This window comes from Panonychus citri, unplaced genomic scaffold, assembly GCF_014898815.1.
Source record: "Panonychus citri isolate SS breed McGregor unplaced genomic scaffold, ASM1489881v1 Contig00135, whole genome shotgun sequence".
NCBI classification, from domain to species: domain Eukaryota; kingdom Metazoa; phylum Arthropoda; class Arachnida; order Trombidiformes; family Tetranychidae; genus Panonychus; species Panonychus citri.
Window position 1 is genome coordinate 2,510,907 of NW_026515540.1, and position 20,648 is coordinate 2,531,554.

Below are 20,648 nucleotides of genomic sequence, written 5' to 3' on the forward strand. Positions count from 1 at the left end.
CCATGATAATTTTAGCCATCCTGGTCGAAATAAAACCGTCCAGCTCATCACTAATCATTATTGGTGGCCTAATATCATCCATGACATCAAAATGCATGTCGCTTCTTGTCGGACTTGCCAATTGTCAAAACACGATCGTCGTCCCACAATTGGTCAAATGCAACTTCCATCAGCAAAATTAGAACCTGGTGATCTTATCGGTGTAGATACCATTGTTATGGGTACTGCTGCTAGATCATCGAAGCACCAGTACGTACAAGTATTTATCGATCACGCATCTCGATACGTTTGGGCCTTTCCAACCACCAGAAACACCGCATCTTGTATCACCACATTAATAGACAAACTAGTTGCATCCGGTATCACTATTAAATCCATTTTAACCGACAATCATAAGAATTTTAAAAATAAAGAGATCACTCGCTGTCTTAATCGTCATCACATTAAGCAGTATCTTTCAACACCTTACCATCCTCAAACCAACGGCATTGTTGAACGATTCAATGGCACCATCATCACTAAACTCCGTTCCGTTCTTCTTGACCATCCAAAACGTAAATGGAATACTCTTTTAACCAAGGTCGTCCATGATTATAACCATACACCGCATGACGTTACCACTTTTACTCCATCATTTTTATTCTTTGGAAAAGACGATCATCCAAATTTTAACGGCAAATCCATTGACCTGGAAACCGCTAGGAAACAGGCACAAATTAAAACAGAACAGCACCAAAAGAAAAGAAAAGAAAGACATGATTCCATCCATCCCGAGTCCAATTTCCAAATTGGCGATCTTGTCCGTAGGGTTATCCCATCCAATCACCCAACTGTTATAAAAACTTCCCCTAAATTTACTGGTCCATATTTTATCATATCCAAACACTCCGATAACACATATGATATTTCTGAAACCTTAACTGGCCCCACCTGTCGGGCACATTCCTCACAACTTCGCTTATTTGTTGAAAGACAACAAATGTCTTAAGCGCGGGCGAATGTGAGGAGATCAACTTCTCTCCCCTGATTGTAACCATTTACAATCAACAATCATCACCAACACACAATCAACAATAACAATTGGTTGATGATGATGATTGTTGATTGCTCAACATTGTGTTGTAATCATCATCATCACCTTACCCTGACCCAACTGACCATTGGTCAGAGATAAGATGATGATGATGAAAAGACTCACTCTAAATTTTGTATATAAGCAGAGACAAAATGAAATTAAAATTATGTTTACTTTGAGATCTTCTCTTGTCTACATCTCTCTCTCAAACTTTGGTTTCTTAGCTTTTACTTTGTAAAAGCTGATCAAAGTTTTCCCTCTCCTCTCTTACTCTTTCTCTCTCTCTTTCTCTCTCTCTCTAAGGTACTCGAACCCCGATACCGTCACAAGTTAATTTGAATGAATTGTGAAATTATCATGACCTTTTTTTTATTATTCTGGTTAATCATTCATTAAGTTTGTTAGTAATTAACTTTTCCGTTTTAGAACCAATTTGAGTTTAATTGTCACAATTAGTTGATAGCAGGAAAAAAAAGACGAAAAAAAATTAAATTTAACTAATATCATTAACGACGATGAAATCAAATGCAAACAATTAACACCCTGAGTATAACAATCAACTAATTACTATTATTATGATTTAACAAATTGTGAAACTTTCTTGTTGATCAGCATATCAAAATTTAATCACAATTAGTTTATTATCATTATCACTAATCATTAAGGTGATCAAGATGATTATTTAAATTGCTGTTCTGGGATTTTTGAGTCACAACAATTAAAATAATTTATCTCAAAGGTAAAAACCAATCGATGGGAATTTTTTTCATTATTATTAATCAATTGAATTAAATTAAATTTTCATGATGAAAATATTAAATTCTAACCATAATTACATAACAATTAACTGATTACAAGTTTTGGAAAAGTTAATTTTCTTGTTAATAACTTTTTTCACCATTAAAACTTTTGACCAAAGTTAATTGTTGTCGAAAGGTAAGTTAATTGTAAACACTAATTGTATTATTCAAATTAATCTGTCACAATGAAAGATTTAAGTGAAAGTGATTAATTTTTGATTTATGATCAACAATTAACAGACAAAGTTAAGTTACTTTGATTTGGTTAAACTTAATCCCGACAGTTAATTGTATTCAGATTAATCAACAATCAACCGTGATAATTATTTCATATCAATCATTAATTTTTTAGATAATCAACTTGATTTAATGAAGGAAAAAACGTTTTAATTACAATTGGATTGATCTTTCATTGTAATAATAAACTAATCAAAAGTAGCAACAAACAATTAGCTGACAATTAATTGATTCTCTGATCAAAATTTCAAATGATTTCCAAATTGTTGACATTTAATTAAATTTGTTACATTGTTTTGAAATTTAAATTGATTTTTGTTCATCAAGCTTCGTGATTAGTTAATTGTTGAACAATTGAATAAGTTGTTAACAATAATTAAGAATTTAACTTGGGTAAGTTTGTCTTATTCTGGTTAATTGTTGTTATATATTTGATTAGATTCTGAATTGAAATAGTTAATTTTTTTTTGATTGTTTCCTTTTACATAACAGTTAATGATTCGGTTAACAAGCTAATTGTTTTGCTCATTAATTGGTTAATTGTTATGCTTCACTTAACTCTCGGTCTAAATCATCATCTTTCATTTTCCGGTAAAAATTGATTAAGTTAATACAACTCAATCAAATCAACAACTTTCGTTTTTGATTAAATACCAACAATCAACGTTAAGGTTAATATTTTTCTGCATATTAATAGGATATTATTATATTGCAGTTTTTTTGTATACATAATATTAGGATAAATGGTTCAATCAAATTGTATGTATTGATTAGTGGGTAACAATTAAGATAATAATATGATTACAATATTAATACTGATTTTGTTTTTGGTTAATAAAAGGTTAAGAATAAATTTGTTAAAATAGTTAATTGGTTAAGATAATTGGATATTGAAATTAAATGGATTAGGGATAATCCTTGTAACAACCGTTGGAGTTAAGATTATGATTTGTGCTCACGACGATATTGATGGCATTTTTTTTTCGTCATTAAAGTTTGATAATTAGTTGTCTTCTTGTTACGTTTTGATGTGAATTTGGATTCAGTTAATCAGTTCGATGGTTAATATTGAACAAGATTTAGTGGAGTAATTGGATCCAAGAACCATTCGATTGATTGGCCTTTTCTTGAGATATTCTGGTTATATATAAGATTTTAACAGGTCATGGCGATGGGGAAAGTAGTTTAGTCCAAAATGTTGTGGCATTTAATAAGTGTCAACGATGGTACATTTCGACTCGTCGACAAGGTAAGGTTTTAAATTTTCCAAAATGGTTCGAATTTCAGTTTCGTCAAGGCTTAGTTTCATCTCTTTCATGGGCTTTGCATCCTTGGGGATTCGTCGATAGTTTTGCTTAGAAAAGATACTTGTACCAAGGAAATCGGGTAAATTAGCGGCTGGAATAAAGTCTAGAATAGTTTTCGAATCAACAAATTGTAAACCACCAAGACCGGTCATCATTCGACCAAACATTCTAACCATAATTGATGCACCGTAAATCAGCATGTATCGTAATCCAAGAGGATAATATGTTGAGATGATTGTGTTTGCTTCTTGTAACCAGGATGCATTGATCTGTGAATAATCAGAACCAGAGATATCAACCACTAAACCCCAAGAGGCAACACGTTCACTACAACTGTCAATCTGATCAATATTGTAAATAAGAAGATTTCGAATGATATCAGTTAAATCGGTTAGTTTCATTAAAATGTTACCGCGAATGTAGAGGACATTATTTTCTCGATAATCAGGTAGAAACTTGAAAACTGGTGATAGATTATAAATTTCACGAGGTATTTCCAATGGATTAAATTTGTTGACACGATTTTCTTTCTTCCAAGAAAGAAATTGTTTTAAACTCTCCAATCCTTTAACTGGCCCATTCTCGTTTGCCAAAATGAATCGTTTAACAGCCCAATCATTGTTCATCACCTTCTTATAATCAACTTGTTCACAAATTCCAGGATCATCATCATATTCCTCATCAAACCACATTCGAAGGTCAACGACTTCTTCACTTATAGTTTTTCTTTGTTTCATATTTGATTAAACTGGAAATTACGGAGACAAACAGGCAAATACACACACAAAAAAAGAGAAAAGACGAAGAAATTAATATACAATGTTGATGGAATTAAATTAGCATCCAAAATGGTGGAAAGTAAAAAGAACAAACCTGGTCAAGAGAAAAGAAAAGAACAAAAAAGTGATTAAAGAAAATGGAAGAAGAAGAGAATAGAATTTCATTCAAAGAGTAAGAGTTTTACTCTCTGATTTATTAGCAACACACAGAGAAGTGGAAGTTAACCAGGAAAGGTACACACATGAAGTTAATTAATTACCTGATTTAATTAAATTAAAATGAATCACAAAAGAAAACTGTTGTTAAGATGTGAGTTGTTCCTTAGCAAACAACAAAATGTTTACTGTTTATATTGAGCTGATGTTAATCAAGGCGACGACTTATTAGCCTTGCAAACGAGTGAGTGAGAAAAAATGAGGAAAAAACTTTAATCATCATCGTTTTGTTGATGATTAATTTAAACAACTGATTGTTGGAAAAGAATAGAATAAAATTAATTATAATTGTAATTTAAATTGGAAGAGATTTTGTTTTTTCCATGAGAACATGTTGCCAACTATTGAAAAGAGAAAATTAAAAATCAAATCGAGAGGGAAAAAAGAAAATGCGAAAGAGGAGAAAAAAGTGTAGACAGAGAAAAGAATTGGAGGTTTGTTCAAACTGGTTCAATTTTCTAATGGAAGCTGATTGATTTGGATGAACGAATAAATTTATTCTTATTTGACTAATCAATTATTTCGTATTTAATTGTTAATTGTTTGAATTACTTTCCAATCAATAATTAATCTAAAAATCTTTTCAATTTTGTTCCTTTACAAATAACAAGTGACAACAAGTGAAAGAAACGACAACAAGTCAATGGATATTCATCATTCTCATTGTGTTTTTGTTCAATTAATTGGGTGAGTAGATTGAATTTTCATCTCTTCTTTCAATTGTAATTAATTGTCTTCATTAATTAGCTGATATTTGATTAATGTTGCTTTCTTTCTCTCTCTCGATTGTTTAATTGTGATTGATGGTTTTCTGTAAATGCAAATCATTGAGTTAGGCCTAAGCTCTTTGTCTTGTTGCTAAGCGCTAATGAGTTATTGATATGAGACTTTTTCTCCACCTAATTTTTAATTCTGATTGATTTTCAACAATTAAGGTTAATTATTTATTTGTGTATAAATTTCCTGATGATTGAAGCTCTTCAGAGACAGATTGACATGTATTAATCTGATTTTCCACCATTAACATTCAAATTAGTTTTGTGATGATTGTTGTTTATTTATTATTGTGACAGTTTTTTAGTGAGAACAATTAAAAACCTTTTCTATTGTGTTTATTAATCATTTGATTTTCATCTATTTAGCTTTTGTACAATTTCAGTGAGACAATTGATTGATTTGAGTTATCATGATTTGATTATATCTGATTATTTAAAAATCACTCAAAAAAAAGAGAAGCTAAAAAATATATGAAATGATCAATTGATTTGACATTTTATGTATAAATATTTAATTGTTATTGAGATTTGAGACAATTAAAAGTGGATTAATTAGTTTCTAATATCAGGGCGATTAACTTTTCAACCAATTTAATGAACCAGAATAATTCAAATTAAATGTATTGTCTTTTGTATTGTTAGAATACATTTTTGATATTTGGAAGGCAATCAAATCTAATTGATGTCAATTCTTGGTTCATAATTAATTGATTATCAATATAATGAATAGAAATTCATTGGAAATCAATTAATCTCCACCCAGTAAACTCACATGGAAATATTAATTGTGATAATCTCCATTGAGATTGAGAAGCAAAATTCAATCGTAGGTCTACTATTGACAATAATAAGAACACAATTTAAGATAATGTGACACTCTGATGTTGATGAAATTGTAATTGTTTTAATTGTTTCTTTGTTTGATTGACAAGAAGTAAACATGGTAAACCAGAGAGGAGTAAAATACACATAATTAACAGTCGCAATTTAGATTGTTTAAAGTTGTTCCAGACATACGGTAAGTGATTAGATTGTCACTTATCCAAAGGAGATCAGCTTATTACAATTAATCGTTCTAGCAGTTTGAGAGTTTGTTGATAATCAGAGGGAAAAGTTTGGTGACAATATGAACATCATTCCAATCAATCAGCTTTAATACAGGTGAAATTTACTAAGTATAATTAGAGTCTATTTAGAGGTGCAATGGATAGAAGAAAGAAAAGATCACTTTGACTTCGGGTCGGAGAAAGAGAGAAAGTTGATTGTGTCACCATTTAACCTGGAATAAAGATCTCTGTTTGAATCGATCATATAATTTGTCCTGTTTTGTTTTCCATGGATTCAACCATCTTGACTGTAGAAAAGAGAGAGACAGATAGACAGGCAAAATCGCCCAAGTACCACAATTCAAAAGCGATCAAAGGCCAAAAAATACGTGAGAAAAATGTAATAACGTAATAATCCTATAAATAGACAAAGAGAAAAAAAAATAACATGAAGATCTATAAGAGAAGTAATAGAAAAAAACGATTGACACCTTAAGTAGAACAGTTAAACTGCCACCGAACCTAAACAGGTCAAACATCAAAGGTGAGATTTAATTGTTTGCAACTTACGTTTGTATCATTTAACCATGGTGATGATTAGATTTTTTATCGGCAAGGCAAGTCCAATGTGAACGGAATCAAGAAGGGCAATCATTTGTTTCCTTAACGATTGGATCTCTTCAATTTTACACATCAAACGGTAAAGATAATCGGAAGCATCACAAGGCGATTCACAGGCAACTTCCAGGTATCTTTTTAAAAGATAAATGTAACCATATTGTTCACATCTAAAAGAACAAAAAAGAGAGAGAGAGAGAAAAGTAAATTAATCAACAAACTTTAAGGTAAAAGAAAACTGAATCAATTTAGTTAACCAAACAGCAACCACAACGAAAGCAAAACAAAACTGATCGCCTTAGGGGAGTCTCGATTATCCCACAAGGGGGCAGATTAATCTCTTTGGTAATTGTTTGAAATGAATTAGTTTTATTGATTATTTTCTATTTTGTCTAAACAATTAAATTAAATTTTCTAATCAGATCAATTAAATGGTTCACTTAAACTTCAATCGTGTATTTGTTGTCTCAGTCTAAGCTTTTTGGATGGATACGTTTACCTGTAAGTGTTTTTTACTCATTAATCAACTTTTCTTTTCTTACAATTAGTCAATTGTGTTTTATTTTAAATTGCTCTTCGTGATCAATATTAATTATATTCACTTTCTTCACCTTCAATTTGAGTTAAACAATTAAACCTTTTTTTTAAAGGTAAAAGATACTCTCTTTGGTTGAATTGTGTTTATACATTTTCCTTTACTTTTAAGAGTTAAAGTTAATACAATGTTACTAATTGTTAACAATTTAGTTTACTGATTACTCTTTGGTTTTACCACTTCTTACGCTTTGTAAACCTAATTAAATCCCTTTAATTGCTATTAACTATCAATTCTCACAACAACAACAACAATTTTGTTCCTTGTTTATATTTTACTCACCTAATAGAGTCGCTGAATTTTAAATTTGGCAAATCAGGATTAAAAATGACGATTAAATAAATTATCGCTGCCGCTGTAAGGTCATTTCTCCATCGGTCAGGATACGTTTGGATAATATTGACAATATTATCATGTAGAATTGGATCCAATCGGTAAATTTCCCTCCTATCAACTTTTTTACCTGAGGCCTTAAATATTGTCAAGAAACAAAAGGTAAAGTAAACATTTTAATCTCTCTCGGTCTAATTAATGACTATAATTAGTGATATTTATCTTTCCCACTTCTCTTCATATCAGAACTTGTTAACTAATTGGCCTAAGAGTTACAAAGGAAAATAGAAATGAAAATAAATGTTAACACTCACGTTCCAACTATCGGTTAGATGATCGTAGGTGATGATACTCTTCATGGCGATTGTATCAAAAAAGACATTGGTTAACAGGGTAACCTTATCTTCAATGTGTAACCTCCTGTAGGCCCGGACTTTGGAACAGGTATTGACAAATTTAGCGGTACAAACATCAGGCCCGATACTTGTGGTACACAGAGCGACGTCATGGAAAGCGGCCACCGCCTCTTTAATTGCCAACGATTGGAATTCATCTAAAGCTATTTGAGTAGCCAAGAATTCTGATTTAAGACTTAATGGTGAATAATAAGCTTCTAGAATTTTCTTTGCAACACTCGCTTTCCAAGGTTCATTGGTTTTCGAATGAGGTGTATTCACTTTGATTGCTGGTCTAAATTCTGTACTCGTAGGAGCTGAAAAATTGGCCTGATTATCGTTAGATTGAGAATAAGCTGGTTGAATCTGTGGAAAATTACTCTCAGGTTGATATGATGAAGGTCGTGATGTTGATGGTGAATATGAAACCGGTGAATTGGCTATTGAGGAAGTATAAGAAGAGAAACAAGGAGACGAAGATGTGGTTGGTGAACTGGCGACAAAAGTTGAGGCCAAAAGTTGATCTAAGGTATCGATCATTGAATTTGATGGATAAGCATCATAACCTTGATTGTTATAAAATGGAGGTGAAAATTGTGTTGGCTGCTCATGAAATCCAACGTTCGTATCCAAAAATTGATTGAAATCATATCGATCATCCATATTATGATCACCACCTTCATTAGTTGGCAGCGTTTCCGGGTAATTAAGGTGATCTTTGAGTGTTTCATCATCAGGGAAAAGAGCATTAAGTAAACTCTCGACACTGGATGAACAAAGTGAGGAAAAGGGAGGTAATGATGACGACGAAGGTCCAGCTATTTCTTGGTCCATTTTCGATTAATGTGATTCTCTTCTAATTGAAATTCTATTCTCGGCAATAATGATGGTACAGTGGTGACTTGTTATGATTAGCAACTATAAATCAATTATCGTTTTAATCATTTAACGAACCACATTAATCAAAATGAAAACAAAAATTGATACATTGGAAGAAGACGCAATAACAGTTAACTAATTGCTGATAAAAAAACTGGATGTTTATTACTTTGAAGAAGGAAAAAACAAAAGGAAATCAATTCTAGAAACTTAATTGTAATTGTATTTACACATTAATTATAATTGGTGATGATGAATAAAAAACATTGTCAGCACATCATCAGACATTTTTCCAGGTTTGATTGACTCTCTCTCTCTCTCTCTTCATTATCTTCATTCTCACTCTCCCCTTTTCATAGTCTCTTACATTTCTCCCTCTATCATTTTTTTCTGGTCTTTATTTCTCCCTCACTCATTACTACTCCATAATAATAACATATCTCACTCTCATTCTCTCTCAACAATTACTCCACCTTTAACATCTACATGTAAATGCTCTCACTCTCTCACTTTGTCTTTATCCTTATCTCTCAATTAACTCTCCTCCATTTGCAACATCGAAGGTAAATTCATTAATTGTTACAATACATTGATTCATTTCTCTCTCTCTCTCTCTCTCTCTCTCTCTCTCTCTCCCTTGTTGAATTTGATCTGATCTCTTATCCAACTCCTCTCTCTCGTATCAAAATATTATATTATTATATTAATAGTTTTTTCAATCTCCTCTCATAGTTTTAATTATATCGTTATGATTTCCTTTTTTCTGCTCTTTTTGATAACATTTTATATCCATTGATATTTAAGATGCCAGGTAATAAGCGATAGAAACTTGTTTATTTATCTTATATGTATTAGTTTCTAATGGCTTAAGTGTTAATCTATAAATGTCCTGAATATTATTATTACACCGAGAACAAATTGTCAATCAACAACTCTTGATTCTTGATTGGATTTTAATACTAACATAAGCTGATTTGATATACATTATTTAGCTATTAATTTATTATCAAAGAAAAAAAAAATTATCTCTGATTGTTACTTTATTATCTGGATGGGAAAGTTAATGAAGGAAATGCCAATATAAAGGTAACACAAAGAGTCGCAAGCGAAGTGACAAATGATGAGGAGATTATGAAGAGATTAGCGAAAGTTATTCCAATATCATATCGACCCATTCGATATATCATCAATGAGACCTAATTATTAATAATAGGAAGAGAGAAACAATAGTTAATTGTTGTTACAATTATTATTATCTTTGTTTATGATAACCTTTAAGAAATGGCTCTTTTTCCCCATTAATTGCTTACCAGGGAAAGTTAATTATTTTGGGAACAATTAACTTCCATCAGCATGTTAATCTTGTTTTCGTGTTTAAAATTTTTCTTTCTTTCTTTTCTTATTAATTAAGCTTAATCATGATGATTAATTTACTCTGGATTCATTATCAAGAATGAACTTTAATCTATTGTATTGATTGACAGTAAAATCAAAATCCACTTGAGATAAGTAATTAAATTAATCTATTTTAATTTCTCAAGTGATTTATCAATTAATCTCAATGTACAAGAGAAAAAAAAATTAGATGATCTGATCGAAAATGATTTAGCATCTTCAAGAACTCTAAATGTTTTATTAGAACAATTTTATTTCTATAAAGTCGCTGACGAATGATTTACCTCTTCGTAGTATCGGGAAAGTCCTTCGACGATTGAAATTTTATAAACTTTATCGAAACACTTTGAGGCCAAATTGTTTATTGTGATAGCACTAACGGTGGTCATTAGTGTACCCGTGATGCTGATAATCAAAATATATAAGGCGACAAATATTTCGACGATCGTTACACTCAGATAGATTAATCGGTAAAGGGCTAATAAGGTTATCGGTATTAGAGTACAATAAGTAACGATGATAAAATAACGGATAAAATGGTCGACAGTTTGAGTTAATTCAATTCCATGGCAGTGTAACTTTCGAATTGATTTAATCTTCTCATCTAAAGGTCCAGGTTCGATGATAAGATTATCAATCATTGAGTTGACACGAACGAAAATCGCTTGAACGTGAAAGATCAATTTTAAGGCGAAATCGAAGACCAAATTGAGTAAACATGAGATGATTAAGACGGAGAAAAATTTCAAAATGGGCTTAGTCCGGAAGATGCACGAACTTTGGTAAATTTTATTACAATCGTTTTCGTTGAGATCGGCCTGGACAAATGGAGCTAAAATTAAGCTGAAAACGATGTAAGTGACAATTATGATTCGAGCTTTACTCACTTTTCTATTGATAAAATTTCGAGTTTCCAGATTATCATTCAAGCCCGTTTTGGACCAAGTTTCGTTAAATTGAATAATAAGTTTCCATTCACAGCCAAAGACGATGTAAAAATTGGACAAAGTTTGTAACAAGGTCGTAAATAGCCTTATAATATAAATATTAAGATCGCCACTTCTCTGGTAGCTCAGGTAATTTGCATAAATTTCGTAGCCACCGAATAAAATTGTCGAACACAATACAAGTACCTTAATCACGATGGTCATCTTTGTCTTTTTACCGAAGAAGAAGATAAACAAATTCGAGATTTTGATCTCATTCTGAGACAAAAATTGATCTAAATAAATTTCTTTGGTCATTTCTTTTTAGAACTTCTAATCATAAACAATTAAAGGTAAATCATCAAGTTCCAATATTAAATATCAATGAGAAAATGAAACTCGAAAAGTTCTGAGATTGAAGTTCGAGGCCCATGAACAAGATATTTGCTTTCTATCAATTTCTGATAAGGTTTACTAAGTGATTATTTGGTGATATTAAATTTCCAGCAATTAACTTGAAATCAAATTGATGTCAATTTCAATTTAATCAAAACAAAAAATTAACAATCAGCTATTAGTGTAACGATTAAGTTTACGATTAATGTATTGATCAATTAAGGATTAAGTCAATACTTTAATTTCTTGAATGGTGATAATTTGATTTTAATTTTCTTCTTTAATTGTGTTTTAATGTAATTGCCTCTTTGTTTAGGTACTTGAGAATACACTGAGAATCAACTAATTGTTGATAATCTTTTAATCATTATTGAGTTTTGAATGTTGACGGAAATGCCAATATAAAGGTAACACAAAGTGTCGCAAGTGAAGTGACAAATGATGAAGAAATGATGAAGAGATTAGCGAAACTTATTCCAATATCATATCGACCCATACGGTACATCATCAGTGAGACCTAATTGTAAGTAAACAAATGATTAAACGATTGTCGAATCTGATAATAAACTTTCAACAGAGTAACTTAATTGTTACCAATCAAAGTTCAGTTTAGTTTATCTTTATTTGATTAACTGAATCTCTGATTTTCTGGTCTTACGATTTTGACTTGATTGGTGATTGTCAATTTACCTCTTTGTAGTAGCCTGGGCATCCATTGACAAACGAAAGCTCGTAAACTTTATCGAAACACTTTGAGGCCAAATTGTTTATCTCAACAGCGCTAAAAGTAACGATAACTGTTGCCGAAATACCGATGACCAAGACACCTAACGATGTGAACCGATCAAGTATCGTATCAGACTCATAAATTAATCGGTAAAGTCCAAGCAAAATGACCGGTACGATGATACAATAGATTCCGATGATGAGATAAAATATGAAAAGGTCAACAAGTCGAGTCAATTCTCGGCCATAATAATGTAATCGTCGAATTGATCTGAGCTTTTCACACAGAGCACCAACTTCGTTAGGTAATTGTCCCAATTTACGATCGACTGCAATAAAAACTGCTTGAATATGAATCGAAAGTAAACTTAGAAAGTCGATAATCATACTGATCAACATCAATTGGATTAAATTGTCCACAAAAACATAAAACATCTTGATACTGGAAATATAAGTAAATCGATTGAAATCGAAATTAAGTAAAGCGGTTATACTTGCACTCGAAGTACAGAATAAGATGAACACGATTCGAAATTTTCGTCTTTTTCGATTAATATAATTTCGAGTCTCCGAATCATCTTGTAGATCAGTTTTCGACCAAATTTCGACGAACTCAACAATCAAATCCCATTTGCACACGACGAGTATACAAATAAACGAGTAAATATGTTCCAATGAGGCCAAAACGAGGATAACGTTTGAATCTAAATTGCCGCTGGTCAGATAGTAATTAGCATAACGATAGAGCGAATCTCCTTGTCGGAGAATCGCCAAGAAAAAGATCACTTTAATCAAAGCGGTCGATTTGGTCTTTTTGTAAACAAAAAGCATAAGAAAATTGGAGAGATTAATTTTTTCCTCTTGATCATTTGCCAATTTATTGATCGACGATGAGGAAAATTCAATGGTCATAATTAAGTTAATTGTTATTCAATCATTTAACTGTTATGATCGAATGTTAAACAATTAGTAGTTTATCTCTTTGAAATCTAATAATTAGATTTCACCTTAGACTCTGATCAATTGCTCAGAACTTTTGTTAAATGAATCAGAACTTTTTTAATGGAAAAACCATAAAGATAATCTAATCATGATAACAATTGTGCTTGGCAATTAGTTGGTTGCATTAAATTGTGAATGAAACCAAAAATCAATAAGATTATAATTGGTTAACAATGGTGTTTAGAAAATGTTTAAATCTCAGTTTAGGATTAGGATTATTTGAATTAATCGTCGTTGTTGTTGTTGAGTAAACTAACAGCCAAATGGATTAGAATGATTATGAAAAGAAGGATAATTAGAGCAAATTTTAATTGATGTTCCTCCATTTCGGCTAATACTGGCTCGAGAAATAATCTTCGAGTGTCGGATATTCTCTGTTCGACAACTTCGGGACTTGGACTACTTCGAGTTGAATCAGTTGTTGAGTTCGGGGAGCCGGAAGGTGATGAAGGTGGAGTTGATTTGGCTGAACTTAAAGACGAAACCAAATCAATCATGTATTTAAGAGCAGCGGGTGTTGTTGATTGAATTTGGTTTATCTGCTCGGGTGTCGGCGCTTCGACCCATTGGCCTTTTCCTATGATATCGGCCAATTCGTCAGGAACATTTCGGTTCACTAGTGTTGTCCTTCGGCGATTACCTGCTTTTAATTTCGATCGACGGGTCACTTTGGGTGAATCATTTTCAACCCAAAGAAGATCTTCTCTGTTTCGAAGTTCGTTAACATTTCTTTCGCTTGCAGATGATTCGTTACTCTTGGAAATACTTTTCTCTTCCTTTGATTTGTTTGATTCCTTAGAATTTGGTGTCTTTGGCATTTTAACTTAATCACAAACGAATTGGAATCACAATCAAAGTTATTGATAAAAGACAAAAATATTCCAGTTAATTGTTTCCTTTTACAACAATTTTCCCTAATATTTTACAATAGAATCCTTTATGTTTTGTGTTTAACTGCTTTTGGAAAGCAATTAAACTTTGTAGTACAAAATGTATCATAATTGTTGAAAAAATGTTTATAAAATAATTTTTGTTAAGGTTACAATTTTCATCTGTGTTCACATTAATAATTGATAATAATTGGATTGATTAGGAAGATGAATATAACGTTTAGAGAATAATCAAAGTTTTGCTTTGATTTGGACAAACAATTTCTCTAGTTTCATGGCTACCGAAATGTTTCCCTTGATCTTTAGTTTACCGGCCATAAAAGCGTTTGTTGCCTTGATATCACCTTTGGCCATTTTGTAGAAAGTATCTTCATCGGTGATAAGGGTAACATCGGGATTTCCTGAAGGATTATCATTTTGATTGACGACAATTGGTCTACTCTCATGAGCATCAACGATCCAATTTTTACCAGATATTTGGAAAAATAGAAGAGCATTAATTTGACTCTTTAAATTGTCATCAAGTAAATTTTTAATCCCATTGAAAACCTTATCCACCTTAAAGACTCCACTGGTGGCTGATGGTTTAGCCTGATCACCAAAATTTTCAGGAATATCTTCACCCTCATAATATTCATCGGGTAAGAAAAAGTCCAACATTAACTTTTCACCGGGAACCTCAGCGTATTGATCAAAATTGGTGACACCTTCTTGTTTAAGGAAAGTTTCATCAACAACAAATTGACCTGTAAATTGTTCAGGTGATTTGGTTAAAATACCATAAGCAGCATCAGCAAGAATATCCGGTTTTCTGCAAATTTTTTTCACTTCAGGTCCTTCGGTAATCACATTCATAGCCGCTGTCCAAATAGCAGTTCTAGGCCACAAAGCGTTAACGGCAATCTTATCGTCTCGAAATTCTTCCGACATTCCTAGGACACACATTGACATTCCATACTTGGCCATAGTATATGCAACATGAGGTTTGAACCATCGTGAATTCATTACCAAAGGTGGACTCAAATTCAAGATGTGAGCATGATTGGATTTCTTTAGATGTGGAATAGCCGTTTTAGAGGTAACAAAGGTACCCCGAGTATTAATAGAATGCATTAGATCATATCTTTTCATATCGGTCACTTCTGTTGGGGTTAAATTGATTGCACTGGCATTGTTGATGAGAATATCAAGTCCACCAAACTTAGCAACAGTCTTTTCAATGGCATCTTTGACTTGATCCTCATATCTAATGTCAACTTGAAGAGGTAAACATTTACCACCAGCTTCCTCAACTGTTCAATGTAAAATGTGAGAAAGGAGAAATAAGAAACAAACCATATTAAAACTGAATAAAAAGGGAACATGATTGCATTGACAGAATAAACAAATTACCTTCTTTAGCAGCAGTATAAATGGTTCCTGGTAATTTAGGATGGGGATCAACCGTTTTAGCAGCAATCGCTACATTACAACCATCTTTGGCCAATTTAAGAGCAATAGCTTTACCAATACCTCTACTGGCACCAGTGATAAAAGCTGTACGACCAGCTAATTTACTGTAACAAGAAGAAAAAGGTGAAACAGTGATTAAAAAAATCCCAAAAATCAAATTAAACAATTACCTTGAAGGAAATAGGAATAGAAAAACAAAAATAATACTTACCCTGTGTTGATCATTTTGATAGAAACCAAACAGAGAAGAGGAGAAATAAAATAGAATAAGAATTTTGTATCACTCAAATGAAAAGGCAAACAATTAATCTACTAATGAATAACTTAGACAATCAATTCTAATCACATAGAAAATCAACAAGAATCAAAGATCAGTTTTAAAAAAAGAAAACAAGTTTACATGACAACTTGTTGAGAGAATAACTTTCAACATGAACCGAGTTTGCACTTTTCTAAAGAAACCCCGGTTCATTCAATTCTCTTAGATGGTAAAGCTTTTTTCTTCTAATAATCATTAGTTAATTATGGAAAATTTAACTGATCCAAATGAGAGAAAAAATGAATTTTTAATTATTCATTCAAAAATATAACCAAATTCATTTTAACATGAAATGTTTAACACATTTACATGAATATTTTGTAACAATTAGTTAATTACTGATTAGTGATTCTCCAAATCTTATAGCACTCAATTGTACTTACAATTAGATTAGATTTTCACTTAACCTTTGATTTAATTGCGATAATTTAATTGAAAGACCAGTCACTTTCTGTAGTCACAATTTTAACAATAAAATGTTGAAACAGAAACAAACAATAAGATGATCAAAATGAAAGATTTTCACTTACCTCTTTTAATCCCATTTGAAGATTAATTGTTAATCAGTCCAGCAGAGAACTTAATTAGTAGAATTGATTCAAAAAAGAACAAAAAATTAAATGTAATCATTTGATTCTAATTAAATTAAATTGGAAGCTTATAATTGCAAAGAGGAAAAGGTTAGAGTTTCCAAGCGAACAAAAAGAAAGAGAAAAAAATTCTATTCTAAACTCTTTCTTCGTTCCAACTGTTAGTGCGACAGAGAAAAAGATCGGTCACTTTTGTTTTGTTCCTCATTTGGTCTTCATCTTTTGTTTTGATTACTTTGTGTCTCTTTTAATTTTTATTCGGGCAAATTATTGTTAATTAAGAGAATTGATTGCTTGATATGAGAATTTGGTAACGAGAAGATTGGAACGATCATTTGAATAGTTGTAGTGAGAAAGAAAAGTGAATCAATTGTTGATTGTCTCTTGTTTAGTTGCAACAGTTAATTCTAGTCGATTAACTAAATAATCTCCATCATCATGGTGAATAATTCTAGTGAAACTGTTAATCAACCTTCGGGTAAACAGTTGATTGCCACCATATTGAATCTTAAATCGGTAAGTGGATTCACTTTCATTTGGTTGATTTACTTGATTGTGTTGGTGTCTTTTTCTCTTGTCGTTTAATTTGTCTTTTTTTTTTACATAAGTTCTTCTAATTTAAGTTTATGTTTGTTCTATTCTCTTTTTTTTCTTACAGGAAAATCGACTTTATAAGTGTTTGAATAAGGTGAAAGATGAAATTGTTAAAGCGAAAATTCAATATACCGAAGAGGTTAAGAAAGAAAATCTATCTCATGAAGCTACTTTCTTAGCAAACGAAAAAATAATTTCTGGACAAAAGAACGTCATTGATGATTTAAATAAACAAGTGGAGAGCCTGAACAAACAATTAGCTACGACTAAATCATCGATTGATGATAGATCTAAATCAGTGGAAACACATCAAAGTACAATCCAAAAACTTTCGTTTAACCTGAAAGAAGCCCAGAAATATATTGACGATCAAAATTACGCCATTGACCAGTTGAGGAAAAGGTTATCGGACTGTAAGAATGACCATGAAAATCATAAAAAAGCTTTAAAAGAAAGATTCTTGGAGAGGATTGAAAAAGCCAAAGAAGAGATGGAAGTGGAACGGGAAAAGTCGACCCAGAAATTGATGCAAACACGGGAATTTTATGATGCCGAAGGGAGAGATCTCAGAAGGAAAATCGATCAACTGAAAGACGAATTGGATCTCTTGAGGAGAGCCGATTTTAATAGACCCACTCAATCAACCAGCCGAGGAAAAGGTCGTAAAAGGCCAACATCTACTACCAGAGATTCTGCCGGTACTAAAGCTACTCCAAATAAAAGAAAAGGACGACCAACTATAAACAAGACAAATCGATTTCCTGAAGTCGATTCTTCGACAATAATTGACGATGACGACTTGGAATCGGAGTCCAGACCAAAAGCACAGCAAAAAGCACCGGTAGCCGATTCTTTATTCCCAGATACTCAGAATGACCGATCACCTTCACCAATAATTTGGTTATCTCAACCAAATTACAAAGAGGAATCAGATACAGAGTAATCGAGAGGGAGAATTTTTTTATTTTCTCTTATATTTTTTTACATTTTACTATATTGAAACACTGAAAAGTTGAATAATCGCCTCTGAAGGGATATTCATATATATATAGACAACTTTATCACTTTAAAAGAAAAAATTATCTCCCAGCTCAGCATTAAACCGGAAGAAAAGTTACAAAGATGAAACATTTTGAGTCGTGGAAAATATTGGAAATTATGATTGAAGCCGATTGATTATTAGTTTACGAACTCTAACCAGAAAACCGATCAAGTTAATTTGTCCCGATTTAAGATTACTGTTGATAAACTCTTCGATTTTTTTAAATTCCTCTTCCAGATCTTTGAAATCAGTTTCCAAAACTATATAAGAAAATTGTATGAGAAAAAAATGAACCAAAAACCAATTAAACACTTTGAAATTTTTGCATAATAATCAATATACTTACTATTAATTTCAACCAAACTGGATTTAAAGGTAATACTGTAAAACTTATCAGGATCAACAGGATCGACTTGTGATAAACTAACTTTATAAGTTCCAATATAAGAATCGGGTGATTCATTTTCCAAGTTAATCACTTGAAAATCAAGACCAACATTTCCAAGGAAATTAAAAACAGATGAGATGAGAGCTTTTCTCGCCTGCTCTTGTTTAACCTTCTCCTCATATTTTTCCGTTGATCGAACAATCCGATTCTCTAATTGTTCATAAGATTTACTATATTGTGAGACACTGTCCTGTTTAACTTTAATCTCTTTCTCCAATTTTGTACATTCATCTCGTAATGATTTAAGAGTTTTAACTTCATCTCTCATCTCTACCATTTAGAAAACCAAACAAAGAAATCACAAGAGACAGAAACAAGAGAAAACTAGAGTAAATTAATCACAAATCGCAAAATACATTAATTGTTGATTGAAATGAGAAGAAAAAATTCTAAATCAAATTAAATTGTTTACTCACTTTGTTCAATTTCATGTTGCATTGTATTCTTGCTCTTGCTGAGAAACTTTGGTGGAAGAAGATTTTCCCTGACATTTTCCAGCTTGGAACAAAATTCTGCAGCATCGGACACAATTGAATCATACGAATCAGTCATTATTTAAATGAGAGAAAATTAAAAAACAATTAAAAATAAATAAGAAAAGAAAGAAAAGTTGACAAAAAAAAGAGAAATTAAAATGTAAACAGTTTTTGAATTTTCGCCGTTAATTTGATTGGAACAACAATCGATGTATCGATAGAATCACGTGATTCTCATGTCTGGTTTTCCATTTGAGAAAAGAAAACAATTTTTTTCTAAAATGTTTTGTGTTCCAGGTTAGTTAATTTGGTTTAATTCTTTTGCTTTTTATTTTTAAATTGATTGTTGTTTCTTCTTTATTTTCTATCAAGGTGATCGATTGAGTGTCGCCGATGAGAAAAATCTAGGTGGTAGAGGAACGTTTATCAAAGGATCTTATATTTATGCTGCTCTTGCTGGTAAAGTTAATGTTAACCAAAATGAAGAAATGGTTTGTTAATTTTTCTTTTCTTTTATTTTCTTTTGTTTTGTTTTTTTTTCTTTTTAATTGTTTCATTTTTTGTTTATTTTCGATTTTGTTTTTCCTTCTTTTCTTGTCTTTTCTCATTTTGGTGTAGAATATTGTTGAAGTTGTTTCTTGTGGTGGTATCACTCGGAAAGTCCCTTTGACTGGTGATATTGTTACATGTCAAATAGATAAAGTCACTTCAACTCAATGTAAATGTTTAATTCAATGTATAGCTGATGTTATGTTGAAAAGACCCTTCAAAGCGATTATTAGAAAAGAGGATGTTCGTGAAACAGATAAAGATAATGTCGATTTGTATTCCTGTTTTCGACCTGGAGATTTAATTATATGTAAAATTATTGGTCTTTCCGATTTTGGTTATCTCTTGACAACAGCTTCTAATGAGTTTGGTGTTGTTACTGCAAGAAGTGAAAATGGTAATACTTTCAAATGTTAATCACTAATTAACTCTTATACTAACAATTCAAACTAATTTCTGTGGTTTAACTCCAATTTTCAGGTATTTTAATGGTTCCAGTATCTTGGACAGAGATGATTTGTCCTGAAACAAAAGTGAAAGAACCTCGAAAAGTAGCCCAATTAACTAAAAGTACCAAAGAAAAGTCAAAAGCTCCAATCGTTAAATTAGATTAAATCGAATTGAATAGTTGGGATTTATATTGTTAACAACTCTATTACTAGAGAGGCTAAACAAATCAACGACTATTGAATCTCTCACACGACAAGATTCATGTAAATATGTGAATCAATTTCATTAACAAAATATTGATTATCTCCATTCAAACACGAATTTATGCAACGAATGA

At 31.6% G+C, this 20,648-nt stretch overlaps 8 protein-coding genes and 1 long non-coding RNA gene across 13 annotated transcripts; 3 read left to right on the forward strand and 6 right to left on the reverse strand.

The window, feature by feature from the left end:
• Positions 1-2,778: 2,778 nt before the first annotated feature.
• Positions 2,779-4,754, reverse strand: LOC128392055 (uncharacterized). 2 transcript variants are annotated; one of them, XM_053352036.1, is made up of 2 exons: positions 4,459-4,754; positions 2,779-4,167 (listed from the first exon to the last, which is right to left on the reverse strand). In XM_053352036.1, exon 2 carries the CDS (start codon positions 4,154-4,156, stop codon positions 3,320-3,322), a length of 837 nt encoding a protein of 278 aa, XP_053208011.1. In that variant the 5' UTR covers positions 4,157-4,167; positions 4,459-4,754; the 3' UTR covers positions 2,779-3,319. The 2 variants fall into 2 exon arrangements, with proteins under 2 accessions (XP_053208011.1, XP_053208012.1); XM_053352037.1 differs by lacking the exon at positions 4,459-4,754 and adding an exon at positions 4,293-4,452.
• Positions 4,755-4,962: 208 nt separating this feature from the next.
• On the forward strand, positions 4,963-8,166 carry LOC128392063 (uncharacterized). 4 transcript variants are annotated; one of them, XR_008325925.1, is made up of 4 exons: positions 4,963-5,101; positions 7,277-7,355; positions 7,739-7,944; positions 8,029-8,166. It is a non-coding gene; the product is annotated as an uncharacterized LOC128392063 (long non-coding RNA). The 4 variants fall into 4 exon arrangements; XR_008325924.1 differs by lacking the exon at positions 4,963-5,101 and adding an exon at positions 6,942-7,081; XR_008325926.1 differs by lacking the exon at positions 4,963-5,101 and adding an exon at positions 7,023-7,199.
• Positions 6,079-9,392, reverse strand: LOC128392049 (nuclear hormone receptor family member nhr-8-like). The gene is made up of 4 exons (XM_053352030.1): positions 8,097-9,392; positions 7,732-7,919; positions 6,807-7,024; positions 6,079-6,653 (listed from the first exon to the last, which is right to left on the reverse strand). The coding sequence occupies exons 1-3, from the start codon at positions 9,009-9,011 to the stop codon at positions 6,814-6,816; spliced, it is 1,314 nt and encodes a 437-aa protein (XP_053208005.1). The 5' UTR covers positions 9,012-9,392; the 3' UTR covers positions 6,079-6,653; positions 6,807-6,813.
• An 823-nt stretch (positions 9,393-10,215) lies between these two features.
• LOC128392052 (uncharacterized) lies at positions 10,216-11,721 on the reverse strand. The gene has a single exon (XM_053352033.1). It carries the CDS (start codon positions 11,693-11,695, stop codon positions 10,709-10,711), a length of 987 nt encoding a protein of 328 aa, XP_053208008.1. The 5' UTR covers positions 11,696-11,721; the 3' UTR covers positions 10,216-10,708.
• A 157-nt stretch (positions 11,722-11,878) lies between these two features.
• LOC128392051 (uncharacterized) lies at positions 11,879-13,411 on the reverse strand. The gene is made up of 2 exons (XM_053352032.1): positions 12,464-13,411; positions 11,879-12,290 (listed from the first exon to the last, which is right to left on the reverse strand). The coding sequence occupies exons 1-2, from the start codon at positions 13,409-13,411 to the stop codon at positions 12,141-12,143; spliced, it is 1,098 nt and encodes a 365-aa protein (XP_053208007.1). The 3' UTR covers positions 11,879-12,140.
• A 122-nt stretch (positions 13,412-13,533) lies between these two features.
• Positions 13,534-16,212, reverse strand: LOC128392050 (hydroxysteroid dehydrogenase-like protein 2). Its single transcript, XM_053352031.1, has 3 exons — positions 16,055-16,212; positions 15,784-15,947; positions 13,534-15,683 (listed from the first exon to the last, which is right to left on the reverse strand). Exons 1-3 carry the CDS (start codon positions 16,066-16,068, stop codon positions 14,623-14,625), a joined length of 1,239 nt encoding a protein of 412 aa, XP_053208006.1. The 5' UTR covers positions 16,069-16,212; the 3' UTR covers positions 13,534-14,622.
• Positions 16,213-16,922: 710 nt separating this feature from the next.
• LOC128392053 (uncharacterized) lies at positions 16,923-18,315 on the forward strand. Its single transcript, XM_053352034.1, has 2 exons — positions 16,923-17,268; positions 17,411-18,315. Exons 1-2 carry the CDS (start codon positions 17,191-17,193, stop codon positions 18,287-18,289), a joined length of 957 nt encoding a protein of 318 aa, XP_053208009.1. The 5' UTR covers positions 16,923-17,190; the 3' UTR covers positions 18,290-18,315.
• LOC128392059 (uncharacterized) lies at positions 18,287-19,502 on the reverse strand. The gene is made up of 3 exons (XM_053352042.1): positions 19,253-19,502; positions 18,735-19,106; positions 18,287-18,648 (listed from the first exon to the last, which is right to left on the reverse strand). Exons 1-3 carry the CDS (start codon positions 19,386-19,388, stop codon positions 18,503-18,505), a joined length of 654 nt encoding a protein of 217 aa, XP_053208017.1. The 5' UTR covers positions 19,389-19,502; the 3' UTR covers positions 18,287-18,502.
• On the forward strand, positions 19,486-20,626 carry LOC128392060 (exosome complex component CSL4-like). The gene is made up of 4 exons (XM_053352043.1): positions 19,486-19,609; positions 19,685-19,803; positions 19,931-20,258; positions 20,342-20,626. Exons 1-4 carry the CDS (start codon positions 19,549-19,551, stop codon positions 20,473-20,475), a joined length of 642 nt encoding a protein of 213 aa, XP_053208018.1. The 5' UTR covers positions 19,486-19,548; the 3' UTR covers positions 20,476-20,626.
• Positions 20,627-20,648: the final 22 nt, after the last annotated feature.